Source organism: Lepisosteus oculatus, chromosome 6 (genome assembly GCF_040954835.1).
Source record: "Lepisosteus oculatus isolate fLepOcu1 chromosome 6, fLepOcu1.hap2, whole genome shotgun sequence".
Taxonomy (NCBI): domain Eukaryota; kingdom Metazoa; phylum Chordata; class Actinopteri; order Semionotiformes; family Lepisosteidae; genus Lepisosteus; species Lepisosteus oculatus.
In genome coordinates this window covers 37,107,032-37,128,277 of record NC_090701.1, presented here as the reverse complement: position 1 = coordinate 37,128,277, position 21,246 = coordinate 37,107,032, and the positions used below count along the sequence as shown (strand labels likewise).

At 35.1% G+C, this 21,246-nt stretch overlaps 1 protein-coding gene across 2 annotated transcripts in view; it reads right to left on the bottom strand.

Annotated features, from left to right (window-relative positions):
- Window positions 1-15,761, bottom strand: part of vstm2a (V-set and transmembrane domain containing 2A) — a 45,550-nt gene extending 29,789 nt beyond the window's left edge. The window contains exons 1-2 of one of the 2 annotated variants that reach the window (XM_006642869.3): window positions 15,405-15,761; window positions 13,961-14,124 (exon numbers count right to left, since the gene is read on the bottom strand). In XM_006642869.3, coding sequence (XP_006642932.2) covers window positions 13,961-14,124; window positions 15,405-15,483 — 243 coding nt within the window. In that variant the 5' untranslated portion in view covers window positions 15,484-15,761. The remainder of the gene's footprint in view (window positions 1-13,960; window positions 14,125-15,404) is intronic. The other variant, XM_015338927.2, reaches the window with a different exon arrangement.
- Between the last annotated feature and the right edge of the window lie 5,485 nt (window positions 15,762-21,246).

The window sequence follows — 21,246 nt, the reverse complement described above, 5'->3', positions numbered from 1 at the left end:
GCATTGATTCAAGTCTAAGTACAGTAATAAAACTACATGCTCACACGCACCTAGCAAGAGTCCCTGCTAGCTGTAAACTTGCTCTTTAGGCATTACAGTCACAGCCAGCACATGACACAGCCCAGATCTAAACAAATAACTGGATTATCAACATATATTCCACCCTCAATGGAGGTCATTGATGGTCAAACCATACTAGTGCTGTATAAAAATATTCTAAACAGAAATACTATATAAACTGAAAGCAAGATAACGTAATTGAATGAATTACTACACTACAATTTATCTTCCTCTTTTTGACATTTAATGACATTTTAACTTAACTTCAAATGTTCTCTACATAATATCATAATTATTCAATGAAGCTGTAAATAATAGCTGAAGAAGCTGAACAGCTTATTGTCGTAATTATTTTCCCGCAGATATACAGTACATTATCATATTGTGTAACATACAGTATATAATTCAAGGCCTTGAATGCGAAATTCCCGAAATACAATAAGCTTTGGAATGAAAATACAGTATTTAAAATACCAATAACAGTGTTAAAAGAAATCACGATAACGTATAGAAAATCATGATAACGTACAAATTACAGTCTTACTAAATCTAGACAGCCAAAGCGTTTTCTAGTATTTGTTATACTTGATCTCCAAATGACCTACTTAGACAATTATTTCATTATTTTCTTTAATATGTTGCTTTAAAATGTGTTTGTTAAACCTTAAACTGTACCTGTCCAGAAACAGGGTTGACTAAGAATTAAATAATACCCACTGTATACCCATTTACATTCACATAGCATATCTCAAAATTAACATGCACTGTTTTATTCATTTTACTGATATGAAGATGACAGTTTGCTTTGTATTGAGTAACTTGGGCTTTTTGAGTACAGATTATATTTGACTTGTAAACATATTTTTAGTTGAGCTTTAATTTCAGATATAAAAAATTCCACTAAATTCTAACTTCCTGTTAAACTTCTCTCTAGGACTTCTAGATAGTACTTGCTAAATACATTCCATTTAGAATTCAAGATCACAGCTTTATCTAAGGGTTTTTTATGACCTGCATCATTTCAAAATGTTTTTGACACATTTCTGATGTCTGGGTGGCATCTACATTTTCACCCATCTATAAAAAACAAATAGTCCCAATATACTATATGTATTTAATAACACTATAATCTATTGCCTCTTACTGTATAATGCTATTTCAGAAATTCCTTATTATAATAAGAGTTGTAGTTCTGGAGCATTGAAAGTTTTGGACCAACAGCAATGCAAGAAAAAAAAACATTACATACTATTAAATCTGGAATCTGGACATATTTTAAATTGAAAGCACCTTCAGTAAGAATGCAGTATGCAGTTTACTTTCTGTGATGCAGAACCACCATTAATCCAAGGAACTAATTATTACAGTTAATGTATTCAGACTGCTAAAACATTTTTTAATGCAACTAAATTTAGCTACTGAAATAAGCCAAAATAAGATTTTTTATTTGCTTATTTGAAGTAGATATTTTTATCTACTTTGGATTTTCAGAAACATGGGATGGAAAACTAACTTTGCTAGAACTTACAATTATCCAATGGAAGGCATGCAATATGATACGCACAGACTGGATTTAGTACATTTAATCACAGAGTTTGTGTCTCCTTGGTCTCCAATGTCTGACATGGCCCTTTTAATTATAAATGTTAGTCTTTGTATTTCTTAAATAATTGACATTGAGTCCTTTACAAAACACATGGTTACTTCATAACTCAATTTTTTTCATTTTTGAGAGAAAAAAATACATAAAAATACATACACTCTCTTAAAAAATAATTTATAAAAATGGGCAAATACTGTATACTTAGATAATCTGGTCTCTGAAACATCACACTGATCACAAATGATCACATCTTCTTTAGTGAGATAATGAACAATAAATGTAATTAGGCCTGTGCATTCCTATTGACTCTTAATATTATTACCTTTGACAGTTTAGCCTAAACAAGCATAAGAATTCCTTGGGAAGTTACCAAGTTGAAATGGAGATTTAGTAGTATAGGATATGTAGATGCATGAATTAATTCTGTATTGTATTTGTAGGAGTATGTGTAAACTGATGTAAGAATTCCTGATAATCCTTTAAAAATAATCCTATTTTCTAAGCAAGCAAATCTGAAAATAACAGAATTATATTTATATAAAACTGACAACAAATTTGGTATTATAGAGATAGTGATTTTACCAATAGTCCTTCCATCCTTTAAACTCCATAATGAAAAGGGACTGTAATCTAAATATAATTTCCAGGAGTGTTTCTGTTTCTTAAGGATTATACATAAGAATTAATTTGTATGTTGTACATCTACATCCCATTTTAGTTTCAAGAATAGATTTCTTAAAGGAGTATGCATTATTCTAATTTATTTTATAACATGACAATACTTTATACTTACAGTTCAAAATTTTATAGTTACAAATTTACAGTATGTTTTATATTAATGTCAACAGTAAATTAAAAATATATATTTTGACTAATCTGAGATGCACACTAGTCAAGCATCATGTGTCTAATGTGAAGAAAATATGCCACATAGCATGGATCCAATTTTCTCCAAAAAGATGTAGCATGTGTTGTTGTGAATTATTATACCCTTATAAATCTCTAAGAATGCAAAAAAAGGACAATATTTTTTACTCAAACTGTTCTTATATTGACTTCTTTCCATGCTGTTCTTTATTTGGCTCTTCTCACAAAAGACACTAGATTTATCATTAACTATTCATTCCCCATCTTTATGAATCACAAATATTGTTGGACTATTCAACAGTATTAATTGTATTACTCAATACTTAATCTTCACAACCAGTAGCTTTTTCCAATCACAAACTTTCCTGGCTAATCCTGTTTGGTCAGGGTCAACTCTCTATAGTCAACAATTGCATCACTGAACCAGCAGCAGCCAGTTTGTTGTTTTTTCTCCTTAACTTATCTCGCACCCTGAGACAGCCCATTTGTCTGCTGACATTAAAGCATAAAGAGGTACCCAGGACTCAATTTATGAACCTATTTAATCTACTGTAGACTCCCATCTCTCACAGCAGTAGGGAGAAGGTATATTGCTACTTTACCAAGAAATGCTCTACTCCTACAGGAACTAATGGCTCTAGTCAGCTCTGGTTCAGATGGGCAACCCTAAAGTGTGCTTCATTCCTATTGAGTTTAGCAAATAAAATTACCATACAGCCCTGATACATCATATCATCAAATTATACATAACTGATACATCATAACAGATTGTCCAACACCTGTGACACCCCTCAGTATGGCAAAGCTATTCTTTCTTAAGTATACATACTGTAGCTTGCTGAGTCCCACAGGCCTAAAGATAGTCCAGTCTGGTGCTAATGAGACCTACTGTACCCTCTGGAGCTCTCATTCTCCCTACATCCAGGCTGGAGCATAGATGTAGACTTAAAATCTTTTCTTCATAGATGTTTTATTCTTAATTAGCTGTTTCACATGGTGCACAGAAATCTGTCAAACTTCAAATCTTAGAGACATTGTTTTAAAATGTGTTGGAATTTACCCTTCTCCATATGCTTCAATAATAAAAATGTGCAATTCAGTAAAGTTTAGGTTGAATTTAGTGAAGTGTTTAATAAATTTCACATTGTGCTCTATTTTTTCAACTTAAATTAAATGCATAGATGCATCTCAAAGGCGAAAGTTGATTGATAGTAATTTCCTGATCAGTTTACATATACAGTATTTGCATCTGTAGTCACTGTACCTTAACCCAAAAGAGGAAGAAACTAAAATGAATGACATTAATGGATATAGGAAAATGACAGCTTGTAACTAAAACCCCCCAAAGCAATTTTTAAATCCCTTCTCTCTTTTCTCATTGGCAGTGTTATCTATTAGATTTAGGTGGAATGTCACAGACTGACAGAGCTGAATTGTATTAAAGAAAAGTCTAAAATTTAGAGATTACCATCTGAAATACTATATATTCTATATAATGTATACAGTTGTGTGATGGGTCTAGTATACAGTAAATGTGCAGGTTAGTTCTTTTTTTATTTTCCCTTATTTTGGAGAGTAACTCTGGCAGCTGAGGTACTGTATGCCTGTTAAAGTTTGTTTAGATAACTAAGACATTTAATAAAATAAACAGTCCACAAACTCAGGAATATCTAATCCCTTAATCTGACTCCATGTGAGTGGAGACCAGATGGCTCCACAACATTTTGAACATTTAAGACTAAAGTTTCCAGAAGATGAGCTGCAGGTCATGTGTTATACAGTACTTGTAAAGAGGTAAAACGGGATAGAATATATCAAAAGAGAAGAAGTGACAAGTGACAACAGAATGGACAACTTTACAACTTCACAACTCCTCTTTGACAAACGAAAACCAGGTACTGGGCACTGAAGGAACATCAGAGGGACTACATTTACAGTAGCAAAAGGAACTGTATGTTTCATATTCATCACTCTTTTTTATTTTGAATTTGTTTTTGTTTGCAACAAAATTTTTTCTCCTTTTTAGCATCTGTTTAATGGGCTGTCTTACCTGTAAGGAATTGTTTGCTAAAAAATGCATTTTTTCTTATAAAGATTTAGTTTCAAGTGTTCTAGTAGGGTGATCAGTGTTAGGGATACAATATGGAAGGCTTGATGAGCAGTTGTAAAATCTCACTACAATTGTAAAAAGGGTTTGCAAATATTGTTTTTTTGTGTTTTGTGTTTCACGTCTATAATCATCTGTAATGTACAGTATTTAGTCTTTTAATACGTCTGGGTGGGGTGCTGCTTCATCATGCATTTGTTGTTAAGGACACGTAAAGATTAAGTACATGCTGAAATGTAGAAGAAAGGAGAATAAACTAGCTTTTCCACTGTTAAATTACCTTTAGTTGTTCCTTTGTTGCCTCAGAATATATGTAAACCTGCACAGTATTTCTTGACCAGTGGAAATGTGAAATTATTATACAGCAAATAGTTTTTACTCAAACTGGTGTCAGAACTGAAAACTATTTAGGTTAATAATTAAATCCGTTTCAAACCTCTATTTATTTTTGTCAAGAACAACCTGTTATCCGAAACATTTCTATATATGACCATCGTAAAATTCCTGTGGATAGATTCACATTGCAAATAAGAATAGAAATTGCATTAATAATCACATCTGAATTGAATGAGAAGTATACTGATTGTATTTAGTTACTATAAGCAAAGCTATGACATTTCATGTGAGATCTAGCATATCACATGGATGAGTTGTACTTGGATGGGTCAATGCTGACTTTTTTTTTAGAGTAATGTTGAATTAGGGTGCTTTATTACAATCATCCTCAGTTACATATAGTAGCTAAGCACTTCATCCAAAAACCTGATGTCTGTGAAACGTGATTCACATTCTCATGTATCACTGCAATGCAGTGTATCACAGTTGACAGTCTCATTCTTCTGAGGAGTGAAGCAAGCACAACTGAATTCCTCTTCCACACTGAACTTGGATTCATTTCTATGTCTGAAGTTTTTGGGAGTAACTGTAAAATCACTGCATAGAGAATCCTGTTCTGTGTTTATCATGTACAGATGCAACCATTCAAAATGTGCGGTGCAAACCCGTACCGCTCGCAACTGCCCACAAGTCACTGCGTTATACCGTGGTATGTGATTGGCTGGCCAAAATGACTAACAGGGGCATTCGTGGTGCATTGGTTGTTTGTGCAAAGATTTAATTATTTAATCTCTTTACTGTGGATGTTTTAATCTTCTTAGTATTGAATATTTATCTGGAATTTTACAACGAAAGGGAAATTTAAGTAGTTGAGCAAAAAAAGAAGAGGAGCATATTGCGTCTGATGATCATAAACAGTATTAATTTAGGAATATAAACATATTATGTAAACTGTATATGGCTGGCATTGGTATTTTAAAGAAAAAATACACACCAGTATTCCACTTCCTTCTTAAACATTTTAAGCATCAAAGTCTTACATGTGGTTATTTTGGAAACTTTTTTAAAGTACGTGCTTCTTCTGACCATATTAAGTTTATATATTTTGTGAAAAGTGATGTTTTAACCTTTTTGCGAATATGCTCATTATTGGAGTTAACAAAAGCATACTTTAAGAATTTGATTAATTGGGAATATAATATGGAATCAAGTATCTAAAGTCGTCACCGCCTTTCCCTCTGAATAGCTAGCAGGGACCTCAGCCGCAGGGATGAGGAGAGATTTCCCTTTGGTCAGCTGGCTGACAGCTGGCAGTGACGTCAGAAGCCTGGGTTCGAGTCCCAAGCTGATTACTGTATTCCACTTTCTTTGTAAACAAGTTTTATTATTGATTTGGCTCATTCACACATGATGAACCATGATCTTGACATGCAGGTGTGGAAGTGTGCAGGTCTGAAGTAGAGTTAACAGCTTCAGATTTTAAAGGTTATTAATATATCTTCAATGTGTCTCCTCTATAAATTTTCAGTTTACATACCGTACAAGATTATTTATTATGAATATTATCTTCTGTATCACATTAAAATTGGAACGCTTTCCACAGGTGTAAATCTATTTATTGTAAATCACCTATTTTCTTTTTAATCCTTCTGTGCCCGAATCAGTGTGAGAGAGTCTTCTTGATTTCGGCCATAGTCCATCTCCTTACCAAAGCTATAGTGCAGTAAGTTGTCTGTCCCGACAAATGGTACAGATAAACAGATATTAATAACAACAAATTATTTCAAACACCAACTGATATTATTACTGCCGATAAATATTATCGACACTATATTGTCATTACAAACATACAGTCTCTTGCAGAAAGTGGTGCTGGTTTCACAACACAGTTAAAATAACCATTTTTTATTGCTAAGACAATACGATTATGCCATATCCTCCCTGGCTCCAGCGCCGCTAGGCGGGATGATGTAACCATGTTAACTGACTACACCTCAACTTTCCATGGACGCATAATCAGAGAGCCAAATAAATTGTGCACCATTATCAGTACCCCAGCCTCAGATGATACAGGCTACTTAAGGCCAGGTCAGATTGCACTCAGCAGTTTAGCATAAGACCCGTTTGAAAACCCGTTCCTGAGCCTTGTTCTCCAGTTCCCATGATTCCATGAGTTCTTGTATTCCCCAGTTCCTGGTTCCATGTTGCTACCTCAGTTCACCTATTCCTGTGCTCCTGTTCCCGTGTTCCACGATTCTTACCATGTGTGGATTCCTAACCTGCCCTGTTCGGACCTGCTTCCAGTTCTCCCCCGGTGTCTGTGACTTCCTTGCTGTTCCTTGGTTTGGATCTTGACTGTTGCCATGCTTATACTTTAGAAAGTGTATAGTACGATTTCTCCAGTTTCAACCCATGCATGCATAACCGTGACTAGATGAGGGCCCCTCAGCAGCAGCCAGTCTGTCTGCTTGCTCATCACAGCCTCAGTCTCTCCAATCAGCATGCATACTGTAGCACTCAGTCCAGCCCCAGTGCGCACAGCACTGCTCCGCTAATCCAGAAGGCACACAGCATTGTCGCGTCCTTCCTGCTGACTCCTTTACTCTACATCTCCCGCCCACAGTTCCTCTCTTTTGGGTTCCTCTCCCAACAAAGGTCTGCCTTTCCTGTCTACTGGAGTGGCGTACAGTACGTAACAGATTATGTATGATTATCTTAAGCCTGCGTGAATCCAATAATCATTTGAGAAGCATGAAAAATAGTAGCAGTTACCACAGTTTGGATAAGAGCAAGTAGATCACTCAGGTAGTAGGTTAACTATATGACTACACTACACTACATGAAAATGTATTTCATCTGCTTGCACTACAAAACTGCTGATTTGTACACACAGCGGAACATTCTGAATTAACAGTACTTTGCCAAAGTTTTCTGTGAGATTAAATACACCTGTTGTTCACATTTTTCACTTGTATTGTGTTAGCTGTTTAAATTTAATATGTTATTTTTGCAAAACGATAAAAGCCTAGAGTGTACACTTGAGCTCGTGGATGTACAGTACATGTTCATCACAACGGCATAATTCTTAAAATTGTGTTGATTTTTAATGTCTGTAAGGGAAGATTTCCCAGTGTGCATTAAATGATTGTTCAACTGTGGTGGAAACCAATGGAGAGATACAAATAATAATCATATAAAACTTCATTTCCCAAAAAATGACAGCCTAAGGTCATATAGTATACAGAATTCTGCCATCCTGAACAAATGAAATAAAGGGGGAAATGTTACCATAATTTGTCATTATTAATTACATGAAGAATGATTAATTGTACAACTCAACCATGATTTACTTTTAATACCAGTTACAGGCTGCAATCCATTTTTTTTTCACATACTGATGAAAAATTACAAAAAGGTAATGTAGTAAACTGAGTATTACAGTTGATTAAAAAATGACATTTCACAAGATTAACACAAATGCATCAAAAAACCAAGGTCAATATATAATCATTAACTGATCATTAAACAGATTATGTTATTTAATGATGCCACTGAATACAATACAAGTGCAATTACATTATATATAAGCAATTAGCTTGCTTTGGTATTACAGGGATTACAACAACCAACAGACCCAAAGCCGAAAGGATTTCCCATATGTCTCAGTAAAAATGATATTGCTTTTTAATTTCATGTCTGAAATTAAATGGATTTTTCATAAATATACAGCATGTTGCTGTATAGAATTGTTTTGTTTTCTGAAAATCTGCAATATTTTTCAGTTTTGTTCATTTTTTTGTTTTCTATATTTTGTTTTCACAAAGCTCATATCATACTGCGACAAACCGTTTATAATGTACAAACCCTGACAAGCTAGAAAAATGGTTCAACCATTATTAGATCTGGTATCAAACAAATGAGAGAAACCGAGAAGAAACAGCTGAGCCATGCACCATGAGCAAGCGTTGTTTGTAAAAACTGGACTTTTTATAGGTATTTCAATAACTGTATGAAACACTTCTGCATTAAATCTTACCACACATATCAGTACAATATTGATTAAAAATATATAAAGCCCTTTTCTTTGAAAAGTGTAGCTAGATAAACTAATGAATTTTAGATGCCACCAACTGTTACTGTCCAACTAAGTTAAAAGTTTAATTACATTCTATATTTAATAGTGAAGGGGTCCAACATCGATCAGAGCACAGTCAATAGTTTCATGAAATTTATGTAGGTTTAAATTATTCAAAAGACGTAAAGTAAAACTGCAAAATAAGTTTTGTTAAGGACATCTTAATCTTAAATTTAAACCAGATCCTCTGGAATATTATTCCAATGTTACATAATAGCCAACTTTATTGTTTCATGTGGATATTTGTGTGGATCACATAACACTTTCTATAGGCTAAGTTTCCATAATCTAGAAATGACAAACCTTCAAGGAAAAGAAAACTGTTCAATCAAGTATGGAATCTGTCATTTCCAATTGTCAAGTTTTTATTTAATCCAAGCCAATTTGGTTGAAATGTTATTGAGGAAATTAAATTGTATGGAGTGCAGACATACCTTCCTTATATGAGAAGGAGTGATTAGCAGCTACATATCACAACACAAAATTCCTTTTTAATTAATGTGATTAAAAATCAGCAGACTAGAAAAACTTTCTAAGGTTTTGAATTTTTTCAAATTGTCAAGACTTTCAGCACAAATTTGCAAATAGTTATAGGAATCAGAAGTGTCTAGTTATTTGAATATACTATATAATGCCCTCAAAATGTATTCATATTCCGAATATAAGAGGAATACATAGTATCATAAAACAGAATGATTTACAAGATAATGTGTCCTTCAAAAAAAGTCAAATTAGAATCTTTATAGCATTGCACAGAGTAAAGTCCTAATGTCATACTGTATAAATATCCTATAAGTCCAGAAAACACAAGGATCACATCTATTCATACCTGTATACATAGTATTTTTTTTATCCTTCCCTGGCATGGATTACACTGTCAAGACACCTACTGCTGTGTGCTATGATATTCTGCCACATTTTAGAAGACATTTTTATTCTCCCAGGCATAATTGCAACAGATCAATCATACCCTTTAGTTTCCATATGTGAACTGTTAATTTGAACCACATACTGTATATTTAATTGGATTAAGATTTCAAGATTGAGAATTTTGATAAATTAACTATATCTTTGTTAATTTGCATGCGTGCTCTGGCTCATTATCATGCTAGATTGCCCATTTAGGACTACATTTGAGCTATTTAGCAGAGGGAACCAGGTATTTAGTCAAAATGGTTTTGTATGTGCATTAGATGGAGAGAGCTCCACCACCACAGATGCAAAAAAAACAACCCAAACATAATAGACCTCCCAGCACCTTTCACAATGAGCTCATGTTAAATCATCATTAATTTAATCTTTGTTTTTCACCAACCATAATGCTAATGGGCATTTCCAAAGATCAATTTGCATTTCATCTGATTATAAAATATGGGTTAGGATAAAATACTCCCACTGTCATTTAGATAAAGCTCAAGTTCCAAATTCAACTGGGTGTTTTTGTGATACACCCTCAGAAGAAATGTCTTCCCTGCAGCATTTCCATGAATGCCAAATTCATATAGATGAAGTTAAATAGTAGTTTTTTACTTTATTTTCTAAAGTTTGTGAGATCTCACAGCAATCGTCTTTGGATTTACAGTTTCTTTTATGTTATGGTTTGGTTGCGTGTCAAATCACTTATCTCTAACACCATAGAGGCAAGATGAACTTGTGTTCTCTTCATGGCAGTACTGCCACTATACCACTAGCCTTAAATGTCTGAAGAATACATCTTTATGTTTAGCTTTATGTGGATTCTTTTATAGCCTTCCTGAACTTGTGGAAATCAGCAGCCATGTGATCACTGTATCTTCATTTTTTTGAGAGGTTTTGGTCCTTAATCATGATGACACATGCAGGAGTACTACTGAATGTCTTCTGTGTGTTAACACTTTATATCCCAGGAAAATAGGAATTTTTTGATGGATGGAATTTTATATTTAGATGTTTAAATACACTGACCCTAATTGTTTCTGGTGTTCAACTAATTATTTATTTATGATAAATAACACTTGGCTCTATTCAATGCATTTAGAATAATAGTATAACATTTTTAGAAATGTCTTTAGCACAGCATTATTCACTCAACAGCCATTCTATGCTTTTTTTGTTCCTTTTTAATTTGGGGTATGAATATGACTGGAGAGCACAGTACACTACTGTTTCAAATTTCAGAAACACTACAAAATTGTATTAATATACACAGGATATTATTTGAAGAAATTAGTTAAACAACAGAAAGACAAAAAAAATCAACAAAAGATACATTCTTATGAAACATGAGATTAGATATTTTATGTCCCCTTTTAAAGATTTGCACCCATCAGTTTGACCTCATTTCTACTTTTGTAGAAACTTTAATGACAGACATTAAACATGACAAATATGTACAGTATTAGAACAAATAGCATTTTTGTATTACTAGTGCCTCTCACTATTAATATGAGTCTGTATTGATTGCAAAAAGGTTGTGAATGTAAACAAATAGCCAATTTACAATTTACAAATAGTTCTTATTTAATAAAACTGGATGTATCAGACTCTTACTGTATGCCTCTGAACAAGAAACAATTGGGTCAAATCATGCTTTCATTTATTGTTAAAAATCCTTTCTTACAAATTAGGTTTCCCTAACTGTTTTTCATAAATGAGTACCTCTTCCTAAAATCTCAACCAGTATTGATAGGGGTCTTTGTAGCTTGGCATTTTTTCACACTCACAATCCTATTTGTTCTAGATATTATTTATCTTGTATTCTGTTTTAAACTGAATTATGAGTTCCAATACTTTATTTAATTTCACCATAATAAATAAATAATGGATTTTTGATCACTTTCCAGTAAAGACAGAAGTCTGCATCAGTCACTCATTGCATCACACATTACATATTTAGACTATGCCAACAAACACTGTCATATTAAAAATATAAATATATATATCATCCCTCAAAATAATATTGTGGGTGGTTATAATAGGTCACTTTAATACTGTAAAAGGAGATTTATTTTCTCCACATACAGTATTGTATAACAAGCAAAACTATCTATAAAGATGCTTGCATTGATAAAAACATGAATATACAGTACCAAAGCCATGGCATTATGCATACACTGAGTGGCCACAATAAAGCATGTAATTCTGAAAATGTGCACCATCAGTATCTTACATGCATGCCTAACTCTGGTCCTCAAGGAATACTGTCCAGCAGGTTTAAGAGGACTTTTTAAATCTCATGCTTCTTAAGAACAAGTAAAGCATTCAGCTTTTCCAATTAAATAAAGAATGAGTTTAATTAGACAAATAAGGACAAATAAACCAAGATACATTCTGACTCATCTGGATTTGTGTTCCCCTAATATATTGTTTTGCCACTTAACCTAAGTCAAACAATGGAAACATTTCCCCACCTACCTTTAATATTGACTTCCCCCTTATCCCTGTAATTAACCATTTTCACTACAAAATACCATTAAGCAAAATACAACCTTTATCTGACTTCTTGTGCATTTGTTGGAAAACGACAATTTCCTGAAGTGCACATGCACAGTATATTGGGAATGCCTTAGATGTTTTATTGAAACATTAATCTTTATCTTGACATATTTTTAGACAATAACACTTTGATATCTGAACAAAAATGTCAAAAGAAATAAGTCAAAGCAGCTCTGCGGCTCTCTCTGTTGGTGAAAGACAATACTGCAAAAGGCATTTGGTTTCAGTGTTTATTTATTAAGGTCACGTTTACCTCAAAATGAAATTAGAATGTATAACATGTCGCAAAGGATTAGAAATTATTGCTTTGAAATAAAATGTATCTATGACACTAAGAACAGCTGCAGTAGTTTTACAAGAAAATAATATCCAATGCTAAAGACTAATCAATAAATTAATTACACATTAATGAATATCATCTGGATTCGTTTTTATACGAGTTACAATAGTTACTGTAAAATGTATTAGATTAGGTCAGAAGTAGGGGTGACCAAGTCACTTCATTATTGTATCAGTCTGATAAATCAAATATTATCATACATAATATAACATCAAACATATGTTATATGTTAAGTATTTTATTGAATATCTAAAAACTCTGGTTCTTCTTAAGATTCAACAGCAGGATGACAATGTTCATAAGATAATGGTGAATCCTGCTTATTTTGCTCCTAATTGTATTTTTTCATTTCTGTATATTTTGTGCTTTTTGAACTATTTCCAGAAAGAGGTTTTTATTTACCTTCCCTTCTAGCTGAAGTGTCTGGATCACTGATTAGAAATTTCATAAAGCAACTAATTGTGAGATTGTATCTTGTAAACTGCAAAAAAAAAAACACTGAACTCCCAGAAACAGTTGTTGTACTGTAGATCTTTGTTCTTACCAGTCACTCCTTCGCCCTTCTCTAAAAATTTAATCATATATAACTACGTATATACATCTTCATACTGTCAAATTATGCCCTGTCATCAAAAGCAAATATGCAATTAATGTGCTGATCTCAGCTAAAGGAAGATCAAGAGAACCCATTTTGAATTTTGCAAACTTCTGTTGAAAATAGGGTTCTGTCATTTTAAGGTTGTACATATTTTCTTTGTCATATATTGTATAGGACATTGAAGATATTTTAGTCTCTGAACTTTTATTATATTATATATTATATTATTATATTATAAATAATAAAACTTAAATACTAGAGCATGCATTCTCCTAACAATGTTCAGCAATACTACTGGCTGGTTACTGCTGTATTAAAGCACTAATTTCTTAGATTGTTTTCATTTGAAGTAACATCTTGTTAAAATTTTGTTTACAGCAATGTAAACTTTATATATTACATACAGACATACAATCAAAGGGGTAACTATACTACAGTACCTGCGTCCCAGTTACTTCTTCGCTGTTTTGTTCCTCAGGAGTTTTTATAAACCACCACTGAATCTCCAAGTAGACTGAGGACAATCCACTCTGAAAGGCACATGCCATCTCTACATTTTGACCTTCCTTTGCTGTAATATTTGAAGGCTGTTCAGTAAATTTTCCTGCAGATAAAGAAATGAAAGATTATTCCTTTAGAATCTTGAGATAAACTATTACTAAATGTTTAATTAAAAACAAATATGGAAGGACGGAGTTATGCAATGCACTGAGAATCCTGGAGGAAGAGCGGGTATGCAAACCATGGTGACATCCGACCACTTCATTCATTAAAAACGTTCTGACTCCTTCCATTTGCTTCGTGTAAACCTTAGAAATGTGAAATTAAAATGCTAAACAATAGTTTTGTGGAGAAAGTTGCGAATATGCGCCACAAGTCACAAGTCGACAGTAAAAGGCAATGCCTATGTAATACAGTCTACTCCCCCCAAACCGCGTTATGTCCTAATATTTTGAGACTGCATATTTCATTACTTTGGCTACGCATTTGGAAATAAAATGAGACTGTTGCCAAACGTATTCTTAATAAGGAACTATGCGTTCATAGTACTTTCGGGGGGAGGAGTCGATGTTTTTTTATGCCACCTGTTAAGGTTTTTGTTTTACTTTTAAAAATAATTATGTAGAGTGGCAGGTATTTTAATTCAGCTTTCACCACATTATACTTTCGCTGCCTTTAGTAGAAACCACATACACGAAAGTGTTTTACTGCAATGAGTAAAAGGGAACTACATTTTTAAATAAACCGAGCACAGCAACTAGAGAGAGCTTGTCCAGGGTGCTGAAAAATAACTGCAGTCCTTTAAAGCACAAAGCAGCCCAGTTTCTGCGGATCTGCTACTTTGAATGCTAGTCGCGCCTGGTGTTTTCTTCAAAGTTATTCTTTTGGAACGATAAACAAAGGAAAGGGAAGCTTGTATCATTTGATTAGAAATGAGAAATTAGGAATTCAATCACTTTTTGTCAATAATGCCTTACACCTTTGAGTTCAACAGTTGATTTTTTTAATCATTTAAAAGTATAGCATTTCTCAACTACTGTCAGTTATCGTCACCAACATGAAACGATTACTGTATATTTAATTACAGTTCGCTAGAATTAAACTGTTTTTTTTTTTGCTCTTCATCTGTCGAGTGCATGGATTTCGTATTATAATAACCTATGAGGGATGTATAGGTTTGTAAGGAAATGTCACAATTAAAAAAAAATCATGTTTTTATACACTATTTTTAAATGTATTATTAATTTGGTACAAATGTCTAAGCAGCTCTTTATATATTCTTGCACAATACTTAAAGTACTTACAGTACACAATACTTAGATTTACATTAAAGACCATACAGTACGTACACATAGTACTTTGTAAGAAAAAAAAACTGCCTACCTTGCAGGGAGAACCCAAGATGAATACATAAACTAGAAAATAAGACAAATCCAACACAGTCATGAAAGGTCCACATCATTCCAAAGGGGGAAATGTCACATCAGGGTATTAAAATCGGTCTTTGAAAGCAGTTCTGCAAATTACATACGTGCAGTGCGGATCTTTCTTGTGACAAAATGCCAAACATTAAACATGCTGCAGCAGGACTAGACTTTGAAAGTTCTACAGTAGATGTTGTAAAGGATTCAATAAGATGGACTTGTAACTGCGGTGCCTGCCCAAGGTGTTGTGAAGTATACAATAATAGGCTCTGTTCCTTTCTCTCAGTACGTGACTGCTGATGAAACGTCAGTATGCAGCTCCCTATTGCATGCTCGCTTCCACTCAGTAAGGGCTACAGTAGGGAAATTCATGATAAGAGTCCACAGCAGAAATTCCGTGAGCTGTAGTTAGTGCGTGTTCCTTTTGATAAAAGTAAACGTTTTCCGATTTCACTCCATTATTATGAAAGAAAAAGAGATGTTTCAACGATTTTTGTAAATCTAAATGTTAAGAATTAGCTGTTAGTGTGTACAGTGCGTCAATATACTGTAGCAACAGCTTATTGCAAAGCAATAAGTAAAGTTAACGTATTTCTAACTAGACTTTAGTGAACATTTGTGTCTTTGCAATCTTTGTAGTTGTAACAAATAGTTTTGTTTATGAGCTTTTTCATTTGGTATGATTTCAGTGTGTCGTTTTATGCATAATATTAATACGAGGCAGAGTCCCTTATTGGAAAAAGAAACGGTGTCAGAAACGTCCGAAACAACAAGGCACTCGGCCATTCAGGTTTTGCCTGAATGATTCAGAGCATCTTTTTAAAAAGATTCGCAGAACATATTTCATTTCAGTAAACGCAGTTTAAATTAAATTGTTATTTCGTTATTTCTATGGTCTTGTAAACAACTGCGATGCAGCATTAGTATTCAATTAAATTTAAGGCTGCCTACTAGTTCAGGGAAGATGTGAGAAAATTTGCATAAACAGAAAGATTGAAGGGAATCATTAGTGAGCCATAATGGAGTAGTAGACAGAGGTACAGTACCTGGTTGTGTGGTTCCTTACCACACACTAATCAACAGCTGCAGACATTTAAAAAATCCAAATACATTACTATTTTAAAATAGTTACCTACTATAGCTGCAGCATCGGTTTAATTATATTTGGGTAGAAGCCAATATAATTTAATAAATCTCACTATCCTAAATTGACTACTGGAGTAACAAAGTTGGAGTGGACTGATTTAGCACCTGGGAAGACTGACCAGGGCACTCTGCTTTTTATGAGGGCACTAAGACCTTATGTCATTTTAGTGTATATCTAGGGTTCAGTTTGTGAACATTACATGATATTAATACTGGGCATTGTGGAGAGGTGGTACCCAACTCTGATACTTGAACACAATAATCCAAGTTTTTGTGCAACAGACAACCCTACAGCCCATTTTGGCACCTGGAGGCAGCAGAGAGGAGGTTGGACCCATCTCCAACCTATTTTTCTGTACAGTGGGTGTGCTAGTCTTTAGGGGAGAGAAAGCGATATGGAGAGAAGGGTGACCACAGTTTACCATAGCAGGACATGTAGCAAAAGAGATGCAGGGTCAAGGATGAAGGCACAGTGGTGCAGTCCAACACACGGGGAGACTGTGAACACTACAATGTTATTAAACATCAACAGCTAATGAACTTTGAAATGTTCTTAGCTGGTGACATCCAGCTCATAATAAGTTCTATTTGAACTAAAATCTCAGCTGCAATGGAAACCTGACAGACTTACTACTTGGAGTTTTACACAGTGGTTCAAATAATCTAATGTAATGGTCCTTGGGATAGGTTAATCACATTTTTGCTATTATAAATTGGTGGCTCATTGTTACGAAGCATTTTTTCAGGACCCTATGCAGACAGCACAATCTGGAAGGGAGTGAACAGACATGGGGAGGAGACAAGGAACTGGGCTGGTAGACAAACGGGGGGGCGTGACAAAGGTGCTCAGGGGGTGGGGTCCAGGCAAATAGTCCAAAGGGAGTCCAAAGGGAAATCCAGTAGAGGCAAATATTCAGAGCTGGGTGATCCAATCCAAGACAGACAAGACAAAGTTAAAAGCAGAAGCGAGATCCGGTGAGGGGTCGAAGACAGACAAGACAATGTTAAAAACCAGAGCGGGATCCGGCAAAGATTCGGGGAGAAAAAGGGGGAATGGGACCAGGCACTCCAAGTCCCGGACTCGGCTGGTTCGGGAAGCCGATAGGAGGCCTATGCCCTCGAGCCGCGGACATACGGCGACTGGGTGGTAGGCAGGCCTACGGGTGTCCGTGTTCCAATCCAGAGCTGGAAGAGAGTGAGCGTCTGGCTTTAATAGGGAGACTGGAACAGGGAGCAGGTGCACAAAATCAACTAAAAATGTGAACGAGCCAGGGCACCCTTAAGGAGGAGGGATTACAATCTTACAATCGTGACACCTCATAATGTTCCTGGATAATGATAGTTATAATAAAGTGTATTTTTGCATTAATTAAATAATTTTATCAGTAATTCCCCCAGCCACGTCTGCTTAGATACATTTCTCTATCAGCTTCTGTTTTTATTATTTTAAAATTATTTTTAAAAGGACTACCACTTTTTATCTTTGGAGAGCTGCATTCTTGATTTTTTAAACATTTATTTCTGTTGCTAATGTTTCCTTCATTTAAAAGCTTTTGTGCCAAATGCAGTTTCTTCCTACAGTATACTCTTAACCATTAACATTCTATGTATTCAGACTCTTTGCCTCTCGCTTTATACAATCAAAATGTTACCAGCATCCAAATATTGGAAATACAATTTTAAATTTAGAGGCAATTCATTTCAAAACAAAATAAAACAACTTCTCAAACAGTATCTATGAATGTAATTGCTTTTGAAGCATGTATAGAGATAGATATGTAGGAGTTGTGTGAATATACTGGGACAATTTATTAATTGTAGTAGTAAACCACAAGGTCATTCTTTTATGGGTATTAGACAATCAATCATCAGAAACAATCAGCGACGCACACACAGATTCAATATACAAGATACATTTATTAATACATAAATTGTGCATTTGAAACATAACAGTCTGCCTGAATACAGATGGCAGATCTTATTGTGAGGGTTACTAAGATATAGAATACTCTATATTACAAAAATAGAAAGCACAAAGAGATACAAAACAAAGAATATGTATTCAGTATACAGTACCATTTGCTATACCAAATCATGAATCAGTCTCATGAATACAAATTCTACATTAGATACTCCAAAGTAAATGCATTACTCATACAAATTAAATTGATTTCAACCCTTGTTGAGATACAATTGAATTCTCGATTGGCAATGTAGAATATTGGGTTTACTTATCCAAATATGGATCTGTTTTTCCTGGGGCACTGACACAAAAGACCACCTGGCAGCCTCTGTTGCAGCGACATCCAATCGGCCTCCTCTGGATCCTGGCCAACCAGTCCAGGTGCAGTTCTGAATGGCAGAAAGAAGGAAGGAGAGAGAGTCTGTCTGTGACTCGCAGAACAGTCGTTATTTTCCTAGGGACCTACTAGTAGTCTGGCTGACTAGTAAAAGTCTATGCACATACTGTAGGGTGACCATGGGTCTGAGCAAGTCACTCTTTAGGGTGGAAGAAATGTGGTTTGCTTCTGGCATTGCACTACTGCTGAATTAAACTTATTCAAATTGTCAACAAGAGTCCAAAAGTATACTTCGGTGATCAAGCGTAGCGTCCACATTAGCTTTTGCTAGCGTTAAACGAAGCTTGCTGCAGACTAGACCTCGGGATCATAATTCTTTCTTACGGGCTTTCCTCTGGCTGACATGAATAACTTCTCTGTGGCTGCACCACAGAAATGAGGAAGAGAGATGGGGGCCTCATTTAGAAAAGCACAGCAACACTTAATTCTGTCTTATTAATAAGCATTGCTGCTACTTAATTAAAATCATGGACAAAATTCAGTAGCTGCCACCTAAACTGGCACACACCAATGCTCCTAAGCAATATGTGTAAGAAGCTATTGTATATGTAAAACAATAGAAGTGTAACATTTATGTTAAATATTTGCATATTTTCCACACATATCTAAAATAAAACATAAGAAAGGTTACAAAAGAGAAATTGCTTGGCCCATGTAGCTCATTTAGTAAATAGTAGCTAACCAATCCAAGAATCTCATTCACTGATTTCTTGAAAGAAACTAGGGTATTAGCTTTAACAGTATGACTAAGCAGCTTGTTCCATACTCCTATTACATTTATTGTGAGAATGGGGAATGTTGTAGGCTGATTAATTATCCCAGAGTTAAAGTTAGCCACGAAAGGATTACTTTTTTTTTAATTAAACACATTTATACACAAACCTGTACAGCCAGTTCAAAAACTGTTACCATAACCTGGGGTGCTATCTGTGTTGACTTTCTATGTTCTCCTTGTGTTTGTGTGTGTTTCCTACAGGTACTCTGGTTGCTTTCCCTGTCAAAAAACAAATTGTAAGGTTAATTTGCTTCTGGAAAAATAGACTCTTGAGTATGTGCATACCTCTGTCGGTGTGTATCCTGAAATGGACTGGAACCTAATCCAAAGTATACTTGCTTTGCACCCGTTGCTTGCTGGGATAAGCTCCAGCTCCCCCGTGACCCTGACTTGGATTAAGTGGTTAGAAAATGGATGCATGGGTAGATATGTTTTTATACATGCATATACAGTATATGTAGAAATGTGGGTGTGATGATAAAATTATACAATAAGGAGATATAAAAAAGCAGGACCTAACACCAGCTTGCAATGCAATCAAATTATAAAGATTAATGATCCTTTCAAGTCTTACAATCAGGGAATACTGAGTGTGTCATGACACGTGATTTCATTATTCTCCATAATGCAGCAGCTAATTGTATTATGAATAGGTCTTAAGCTTAAACAAGACAAACTAATATATAATAACACAATGTAATTGTCATGACGGCGTCCTTCGGCTTACGATTGCCCTAGGAAACCATCACATTCTCACAATTCACTATTCGGTTTCTCTGTTCCCATGCCTCTCTTTCATTTTTTCCCTTTTGTTCAGGTGTAGTGGCAATGTTTATTAATTATAATTATTAAAAAATAATTATGTGTTGCTATGCCTCTTCTCTCTCATCTCTGTGGTGCAGGACACACAGAAGCCATTCCATTAGGTTCCTGATTTAAAGTGTTTTCTTACCGATAAGGAACCATCCCAAAATGGGGAGGTGGCCCAACTATCATGATCAAGGGCCACTCCTGGCACCTATCTGTCTCTGGGATTTTAAGGAACATCTGGATTGCAGTCCTAGGTTCAGAGTTCATTGTTACTCATCCCTAGAACTGACCAACCAATCAGGAACCTTAAGGGCACGTGGGTCCCGAATGCCACCCAAACTCTCGACCAATCAACAGCTGTATTGTTCCCCATTAAAAGGCGATGCACAGGCCTCAGACCTTGCACCTCTGTGTGTTCTCGTGCTCAGCTTGGACAGTCATGTGACTGCCAGTGTTGTCTGAGTGCTGGGACTTGCACTTGTTCCAAGTGTTAGGCTGGAGGAAGCCCTTATGTAAAGACAAATCTTTGCCTGCAGCTGCTCTCGTGAATTGCTGGCACCACCGTGAATGCCCGTCTGGTCACCTGAGTGATGTACGGTTGGACTCTTTGGCAACAATCTGAATAGATTCTATTCAGCAGTAGAGCTATGCCGGAAGCGAACCGAGTTCCTTCCCCCCCAAAGAGTGATTGCTTGGACCGCAGTCACCCC